Source organism: Alligator sinensis, unplaced genomic scaffold (assembly GCF_000455745.1).
Source record: "Alligator sinensis unplaced genomic scaffold, ASM45574v1 scaffold1083_1, whole genome shotgun sequence".
Taxonomy (NCBI): Eukaryota; Metazoa; Chordata; order Crocodylia; family Alligatoridae; genus Alligator; species Alligator sinensis.
In genome coordinates, this window is record NW_005842644.1 from 567,719 (window position 1) to 577,158 (window position 9,440).

A 9,440-nucleotide genomic window follows, 5' to 3' on the forward strand; every position below is an offset into this window, starting at 1 on the left:
TACCCCTCTATTCAGCCCTGGGGAGGCCACATCTGGAGTCCAGCGTCCAGTTGTGGGCCCCCCACTACAGAAAGCATGCAGACAAATTGGAGACAGTCCAATGGAGGGCAATGAAAACAGTTCAGGGGCAGAGGCACATGACTTGTGAGGAGAGGCTGAGGGAACTGGATTGATTTAGTCTGGAGACGAAAGGCCTGAGGGGGGATTTAATAGCAGCTTTCAACTACCTGAAGCGGGGTTTGAAAGAGGATGGAGCTGGACTGTTCTTAGTAGTGACAGATGACAGGACAAGGAGCAATGGGCTCCAGTTGCAGCCAGGGAAGTACCGGCTGATTATTAGGAAAAACTCTCTCACTAGGAGGGTGGTGAAGCACTGGAACAGGCTCCCCAGAGAGGTGGTGGAGTCTCCATGCTTGGAGGTTTGTAAGGCCAGGCTCAACAAAGCCTTGTCTGGGATGATCTAGCTGGAGCTGGTCCTGCTTTTGAGCAGGGGTTGGACTAGATGTGACCTCCTGAGGTCCCTTCCAACCCTCATTTTCTACGATCCTATGACCCTGGTCAAAGCCTGGGACAATCAGGCCTGCATCAAATAAGATGTCTGCTTACAGCCTTACAGCAATGCCTTTTAGGCTCTACACAGGACAGAGCTTGTAATCCAAGGAAACCTTGGGGGTATTGGTTGAAAACCCCCATGTGCCGTTTCAAATTCGCAGCTCTAAACTCCCCCAGACTGCACCAGGGTAGCAATGGGCTCCAGTTACTTGCACTACAATCCAGACCCCTTCTCTTTTTTGGGGCGTTAGAGCCCCTCCCAGTGAGCAAAGTATTTAGCACATTTTTCAGCTGCTCCTTTTTCCAGCAGCAACATCTGGCTTTCTGGCTGCTTTGCTTTGCCCTTTCTGTAGCACCTGGTGAGACAGCCACTGAGAGAGAAGGCCTCCTTCTCCTGAGGACTGGACAGCAACACAGCTGTTGTGTGTTGTGAGACTTCTGAGTGCAGAGAAAAGCTCAGGATTCAGGAAGAAGGACAATCACTTCCTTTTGCACCAGCATCGCTACAAACCACTCCTCAAAGCATGTCATGGCTGGTCTCAAGTTGCAGCAAGGGAAGTTTTGGTTGGATATTAGAAAAAAAATCTCTCACTAGGAGGGTGATGAAGCACTGGAACAGGTTACCTAGAGAGATGGTGCAGTCTCCATCCTTGGAGGTTTTTAAGGCCAGGCTCAACAAAGCCTTGGCTGGGATAATCTAGCTGGGGCTAGTCCTGCTCTGAGCAGGGGATTGCACTAGATGTCACCTCCTGAGTTCCCTTCTAACCCTTATTTTCTATGCTTCTATAAACTCAAGAGGTTTTTACAAAGTGCTCCACCACTCAAGACGGCAAGGAAGGAGAGGACAAAAGCTGGTGCGATGGCATCCTGCTCTGGTAGGAAAGTCGGTACCTGGACAGGCTCGCCTTCTCTATGCGAAATGGGCTGAGCAGCATGTGGGCACATCAGTCTTTATAACATGATGGCACCACCGCTCTAGCTTGGCTCCTTCCAACACTCAAGGCTTTATTCTCTCCAAGAGGTTAAAGTCCTTTGTAGTGTACCCCACTGCTAACATGATCACAAATGGGAATTCCTGTGCTGAAAAGAAAGCTCACCCCTCTATGATTGTCCTTAGGGCCTGGGGCAAACACTGGAAGAGCAGAAGAGTTATTTCTAGCAAAACTAAATTCGTATACATATTTTCCCATTTTAAACCCATAAATAATAATGCCCATGTTGTGGGTGAAACCTGTGTGCTGAGCGATAACTGACCTGTAGTGTTAGGGGGGCTTCTCTGTTATACTCGCCATCATCCCCAAAATGAGTGGTCCTCTGCCCCCCCGACTGACGAAGGCGGAAGCTAAACTGGGTATCCCCTAGGCCGCCTGAGACAAAGAAGATCACACGCACTCAGAAAGCAGGTTCAGTATGGAATAGGCAGAGGGTTTGCTGTTAATCAAAGGGATTTCAGAATCAAGAGGCATGTTATAAGAAACTCAAACTGACAGTGCATGCAACAGCAACATCCGTGCAACGGCAACATCCGTTAGAAAGAAGATGTAGCAGAGTGGAGAAGTTTTTGTATTAATAATGCATTTAATCCATGCCCCTTACTGGGTATATTAAAGACACCAGCTAGTACCACCCACACAGAGCAGCTGCAACCGTCACCCCTTTATCCCACCAGACGGCAAACCAACACATAAATGTTTGTGTGAAAAACGTAAGCTGTGCACCATAGCCCGAAAGCCGGTACATACTGCTTCTGGCAAGTGGATGGAGTGGGTGAGCTGCACAGCTGGGAATCCTTCCCCTTACCATCTAAGAATACTCTGCACGTAGGAGAGAATTTCATGCTCTTGATACTATGATAAACTGGACGGAACGGACAGAGACTTGGAGAGAACATATGCAAAACGAGGTCACCTCCTCCAGACTCCAAATCACCGCATGTATGAAAGGAAAGCTAAGCTGACACTAGTGTTCAGTGCTGTGGAAAACAAACCAGTAATCCAAGGATGTCCACAGCGCAGTTCAGAGTCCTAGAATCCAGGCATGCTGGATCATATACCTACAGCCCATAGCAGCAGGAAGTGAGAGGGGTTGTCTTATAAAGAAAGAGCTAAATACATAAAACGGAAGTAAAAACAAACAAACAAACAAACCCAGCTAACTGAGGTGCAGAAAGAAGAGACATGATACACCCTCCACAAGTTTGTAGCTGCTTTAATACCCAAGGAAGGAAAGGGATTAGTTTGTGGGTTATGAGGAAGTGTAGCTAGAAGTAAAAGGACGACACCAAGAAAGAGAGAATTTAGGATGAGCATCAGAGATCTATGAGGTATAGACAGTGCTCATAAAAGAAGGGATGGAAGCACCATGCACAGACAGCAGGCAGCAAGGAACACCGAGATACCAGTCCCCGAGGGATTGACTGGATATGGCCTGCTGTGGCTTCCCACCTTCTTGCCACTGCTCTGGTTTGTAAACACAGCCTTTAATCATGCTTCCTTTTGCAATCCAATCACCCTTTCCCCAGAAAAGCCACATACCTGGCCCTGTGTGTGCAGCCTTTTTCTCATGCCTACACACGGTGGAGAGCTGGTGGACCTCCTGACTACTTTTACTATTTGATTGGCCCCAGTAAGCCATGAGCATGCACACGCTAATGGAGAAACTCTCTGGTCTGGTGACCCACAAGATCACAGGTTCTGTATTCAGATAAGGAGCAAAATAGGAAGCCTCTGTGCACAGCACTCAGCCTGCAGGCTCTCTGAGGTCACTGTTTGGAGGATGCAGCCTATCAGTCTCGCTGCTGCATTAGACACTGACTCACTTTTTCCCACACAAACCTTCACGTCTGTCACGAGAGACAAGAACCATCTGCACCCTCCAGGCAGAACCCACAGAAGCTACCTACCTGAGTAGGAGTCCGGGAAGGATAAGTAGCAAATGCTGGTTTTCTGCAAGAATCAGAACACAGAGGGTAAGACCTCCAGGCTGCCATGTCTGCCCAGAATGCTTCAGCCAAAAGAAATGAGTCTTACCTCTTTTTCCGTCAGCCTGAAGTCATAAGGATACACCAACTGCAAAACAAACCAGAGACAATGAGCTGTGGGTTTCAGCCCTGCTGTGTTCCCATCTTGCCTGCCTGCCTGTACAGGTCAAAGTCTGCAACACCAAGAGCTTCCCAGCTATGAGAGAAACCAGGCTGCATAATCCACAAATTGTAGCTCATGCTATCAAGAGGAGTGCATTCCCATCTACAATCTCCTGGCACAGTAGGAGTCTCCTGGCTACTACTGAGAGGCAGACTATGAGAGAAGCCACATTTATTTGGCAGGGCTAACCGGACCTTGTCGTGCATCCACAGGTGCATCTCGAGTAGAGCCAGGGAGGTGATCCTCCCCCTCTATGCGACGCTGGTCAGGCCGCAGCTGGAGTACTGTGTCCAGTTCTGTGCGCCGCATTTCAGGAGGGATGTGGACAACATGGAGAGGGTCCAGAGGAGGGCCACCCGCATGATCCGGGGACAACAGGGCAGACCCTACAGTGAGAGACTGCGGGACTTGAACCTATTCAGCCTCCACAAGAGAAGGCTGAGGGGGACCTGGTGACCGTCTATAAACTCACTAGGGGGAACCAGAAGGGTTTGGGGGAGACGCTGTTTCCCCTAGCCCCCGCTGGCATAACAAGGAGTAATGGGCACAAGTTGATGGAGAGCAGGTACAGATTGGACATCCGGAAAAACTACTTCACAGTTAAGGCGGCTAGGAGCTGGAACCAACTTCCAAGGGAGGTGGTGCTGGCCCCTACCCTGGGGGTCTTTAAGAAGAGGCTGGATACTTACCTGGCTGGACTCATTTGAGTCCCGTTTTTGTTTTTAGGGTGAGTTTTTTTTGGGTTGTTCTCCCGCCCTGGCGGGGGGTCGGGCTAGAAGATCTATTAGGTCCCTTCCGACCCTGAAACTATGAAACTATGAAACTATTTGATAACAGATTTGTAGATGGAAAAAACAGTTCAGATTTTAACTTCACCCCCTTCCCCGGTTTAATGGAGAAGGGAGGAAGAGACAAGAGCTAGGTGATGGCACTGCTCAATCTGAAAAACATGGAGTGCTGCTGCGATTCCAGCGTTCTCTAAATTGGAGAGGGGTACAACCTTTTTGGCAGGTCAGCCACAAATTAGTCCCACATCACCACCAAATGCCACTTAGATCCCCTCCCTCTGCCCTGTCTGCTGCTCTGCTTCTGCTCCCTGCCTTATGTCCTGCTCTGCTTTCTGCCATATCTGCTGCCCAGGCTGCCACATGCCACACACAGAGGCTGCCAGTCCCACTTCTGGCACTCATACCACAGGTTGCCCCCCACCATTTTGAATAACACAAGATGCAGCTCCCCTCCCACAGCCTGACACAGTTCAAACACCCATCCCTTTTTATGCCCCCAGTTAGGAAAGCATCTCTGCTCAGGACAGCACTTAATCACAACCTTAAGGCGTGAAGAGAAGAAGGGCCAATTTCTTGTTTGGTTTTGAACCTTACTTAAAAGCTGCCCATGATTTTATTTAAATGGTCCAAACATGCTGTAGGCTGCAGAAGAATAACATCCCTGTGGCCGGAGGAGCAGAACAACAGATACATGTTGTATGTTTGACTCCAGCTTCATTTATGTATAAATGGGAATTTATAGAATCATAGAAATCAGAGAAAAAGAGGGTGGGAAGGGACGTCAGGAGGTCACATCTAGTCCAACCTCCTGTTCAAAGCAGGACCAGCACCAACTACATCATCCCAGCCAAGGCTTTGTCTACCCGAGTCTTCAAAAACTCAAAGAATGGAGACTCCACCGCCTCTCTGGGGACCCTGTTCCAGGGTTTCACCGCCCTCCTCATCAAAAAGTTTTCCCTAATATCCACCCTCAACTTCCCTTGCTGCAACTTGAGCCCATTGTTGCTTGTCCTGTCGTCTGCCCCCACTGAGAACAGCCCAGCTCCATCCTCTTTGCAGCCCCCCTGCAAGGAGTTGAAGGCTGCTATCAAATCCCCCCTTAGTCTTCTCTTCTCCAGACTAAAGCAGCCCAGTTCCCATGGCCTCTTCTCACACGTCATGACCCCCAGCTCCCCAACCATTTTCACTGCCCTCTTATGGACGGTCTCCAATTTATCCACACCCTTTCTGTAGTGGGGGGCCCAAAACTGGACACAGGACTCCAGATGTGGCCTCCCCAGTGCTGAATAGAGGGGAAGAATGACTTCCCTTGACCTACTGGAAACGCCCCTGCCAATGCAGCCCAAGCTGCCATTTGCCTTCTTGGCAACAAGGGCACACTGCTGGCTCCTATTCAGCTTCCTGTCCACTGTCACCCCCAGGTCCTTTTCTGCAGGGCAGAAATATGTTTATTCCAGCCTTACCATGAACCAGGCTTCTGCTGTGCTAGTTAAGTGCAAACACAGGTTAGGCCCTGCCCCACAGAGCTTATAATTAAAGAGCACAAGAAGCCAGCAAAAGGATGCAGAGTGGATCAGCAGTGGTCTCAGCACCCCACAGCCTCACCACTGCCAAGTTTTCACAGACGTCACAGCTAAAGAGTCCAATGGGGCCTACACCAGCCTGCAGCTACAGACTGCCAATAAAGAAAAATTCAGTTCATTCAACATTTCTCTGCTGGGGGCAATTAGAGAAGCCTGTAAGCAACCAACGTGCACCAGCAAGGTGCTCTTCAGAACAGGAATCTCAGTCACAGACACCAAGAAGTGACACAGCAACGTGAACATCAAGCTGTTGGTTCTACCTTTCCCCTACCCCGATAGAGCCTACAGTTCATATGCACCTTCAACAATACAGCAGCTGCCTCTGAGCAGCATTTCTCAATGGAGAATGAAGAATAATGCCAAAGTCTGAAACCACAGGCAGATTTTAGATGAGCCGAACGGGGACAATGATAAAGTAGCTAGCACCGGATGACCTGCAAGACAGGGATTGCCTCATCAGTACTCTTCTGCATCTCCCAGGAGATGGTTCTGTTTCAGGCCAGTCCAAGATCCAACTGGTACTCAAATCAGAAGCTGTCCTCAAAGCTTGGCTTCCCTTTCGAGTCTATAAATAGCTGTGACGGGCTCTAAGCCAGAGCGTGGAAGGTTCACAGAACCGAGCTTGGCCAACTTCTAACAATTCCTCAGAGTTTCTCTCTGAAGCTGGCTGAACTAGCCTGCCAACGGGTGAAGTTAACGACCAGAGCTATATTGATTAGCAATCCAACAGCCAGAGCCTTGCAAAACAAAGCAGGCTGGGGAACAGCAGGAGCTATTTCAGGTACACTGCAGAGGCTGAAGAGGCTGCTGGGGGAAAGACAATCCTCAAGAACCAGCGCTTTTAGACACCAGCACGTGATGGTGGACATTAAAACTGAAGTCTGGTAAAGAAGTATATTTATGAACTGCTTATTCTGTTTTTGCACTGAGTCCTCATTGCCTAGGCTTCTGAGAGTCTACAGGCACTCGGCATTTTGGGAAGTCTAGCCCAAGTGTCTCACAATGAGCTATGCAAAAATTGGTGTTCCCCCACAAAAAAATAAATAAATCAGAAACTATTTTCTGAAGTCTGGACCTTAGGTCCTGGCTTTCTCATTTCCAGCACATGTCCTACTGAAGCAGAGGTGTGTTGGGGCTGGTCCTGTTTTGAGCAGGAGGTTGAACTAGATGTGAGCTCTTAGAAGGTAGGTCCCTTTCAACCCTAATTTTCTATGATTAGCTAACAAGGATGAAAAGAAGCAAATACTCCATCCCTTCAATTGCAATAAAGACCACCTGCAAGAGGAACTATTTCAGTGTAGAACTGCCCACACAAGTCTGCTTCTATCGCTCTGGATGCTTAGTGAGATAGGGCCCTCCCTTCCCGGCTGAGCGAAGAGTGCAAGGGCTCCATGTCCTGGGGAAAACAGGCCTTTCCACATTGATTTCTCCAAGGACACAGAGTGCTTGCTACTGTCATAGCAACAAAACTGTATCCCTGAAAATGGAGCCCAGCAGTCCCAAAATAACTCCCTCCTGCACCAAGTGCCCGTGTTTGGAAGGGTTAGGGATGCAGGGATGGTGCTTGCATGCCCAGGGCCCATCTTCAGCACCGCACTGCCAGCTTCCATGACAGCAACTACAGAGTAGCCAGGGCCCTGGAAGTTAAATGACAAAAGGCTGGTGGGAAGACCCGTTTCCCACATTTGCTGTTGGCAGTCAAACAAACAAACTGGGAAGTATTTTTTTTAAATATTTCCTTGGTATTTTTATCTGTTCATAGGCTATTTGAGGAAACCCAAATTGGTGCCTGACTCAACCTTTGTAATTATACCGGGTTCCTGAATCAGCCGGTGTCTCTTTTTGTAACACCTTGCCTACGCTCACGCACCGCCAAGGGGCCTGACCTCAGCCAACGGACTTCCTATATTTAGGACTGATTTAATGGCTGCATACAGACAGCACACAAATAACACAGTGTTTGAAAAAGTGCACACCTAGACTAAACTGTCTGGTGTCAAGGGTGTATTCACAAGGCCCATTTGAGCTGGTAACAGGCTTGGTTGGGTTTGCCTTCATGAGGACTGTTGAATGGCAGACAGCACACAGCAAGAAGGCTCCGATGAAGCGGCTTCTACACAGAACGGGGGCAGCAGTAAGAGGGAAGAAATTACCTGACTGAATGGACTTTGCAGGCTTCAACTAATCTGAGACCTCTTAGAAAAGTTGCCTTCCACAAAGGAGGAGGTTGCACAGTTCAGAGGAATCCTTCAAGACTGAGAAAACTAGGTCTGCAGTGCTTGTGTTTTGTGTTTTATTTAGTGACTGTGTTTAGACTTCATTAGCCACTTTGCAAACTAAATGGATCAAAATAAAGACTAGACTCCTGTGAGCCATTAAGAAACCCCCGCGTTTAGAATGAACGAGTCCAAGATGGGAGAGCATCCACAGGGTGCAAAAAGAGAAACCATTTTGCACTCTTTTCCTCTCTCAGTACCAATTTATGCACTGACCAGCCAGGCGGGTGTGGAGGAAAGGCAGTGGATGAGCATACAACACTAAGGATGCTCAGACTGTCTCACCAACGACTTTTACCAGCATGGCAGGAACCAGCAGCCACCAGCTCATTCGTATCTATGAACTCTGCACAGTGCTTCTTCAGATAAGGGCAGCACACAAGAACTACCAGTCTCTAGAAGCCAGATTCATCCCTTTAACAGAAGGGCGGTAGCCACATCCTGTGTACCCATCCCTCAGCGATAAGCACCACGGGCGTTTTGGGGAACTGCATCAGCATGCGGAAAGGAAGCATATCGTAGCATAAGCGATTCCTCCAGAGCAATACGATACATGCATGCAACAAGGAAACACCTTACTCCCTCCCACGTCCACTTAGACACGTCACTGGCACACAGACAAAGTATTTTGGAAATACTTATAGGGGTCAGTTACAGCGATACCTAGGTCTATATCAGGGGTGCGCAAAATACGGCCCGCAGGCTGGATCCAGTCCACCAACTGATGGTATCTGGCTTGTGAGCGGGCAGCCGCCAACCCATGGGATCCAGCCTCCAGGCAGCCCCGGCTCTGGCTACCAAGAGGTATCAGGCAGACGAGACTGCTTTCATCTAACACTGACACAACAGCATCAGCTATGGACCCAGGCAGACACCCCAGTCTGCACCTGGAATCTGCTGGCCGCATCCACAGCTGATGCCAGCATCTGCCCGCGTCTGCCTCTGCCGTGCTGGGTGGGTGATGGCATAAGCTGCAGATACAATGGGCAGGTTCCAGGTGAGGGTGGGGATCGAGGTGTGCTACAGCTCTGGACAGGTTTCTGGGGGAGGGAGAGAGGGGGAACCGTGGCCCTTGAAAGGACACAAAAAACTCATTAA

At 49.2% G+C, this 9,440-nt stretch overlaps 1 protein-coding gene across 1 annotated transcript in view; it reads right to left on the reverse strand.

Moving 5' to 3' along the window:
* Positions 1 to 8,857, reverse strand: part of DENND6B (DENN domain containing 6B) — a 29,647-nt gene extending 20,790 nt beyond the window's left edge. Inside the window, exons 1-4 of the mRNA XM_006033615.2 lie at positions 8,792 to 8,857; positions 3,582 to 3,620; positions 3,455 to 3,497; positions 1,807 to 1,919 (exon numbers count right to left, since the gene is read on the reverse strand). Coding sequence (XP_006033677.1) covers positions 1,807 to 1,919; positions 3,455 to 3,497; positions 3,582 to 3,620; positions 8,792 to 8,857 — 261 coding nt within the window. The remainder of the gene's footprint in view (positions 1 to 1,806; positions 1,920 to 3,454; positions 3,498 to 3,581; positions 3,621 to 8,791) is intronic.
* Between the last annotated feature and the right edge of the window lie 583 nt (positions 8,858 to 9,440).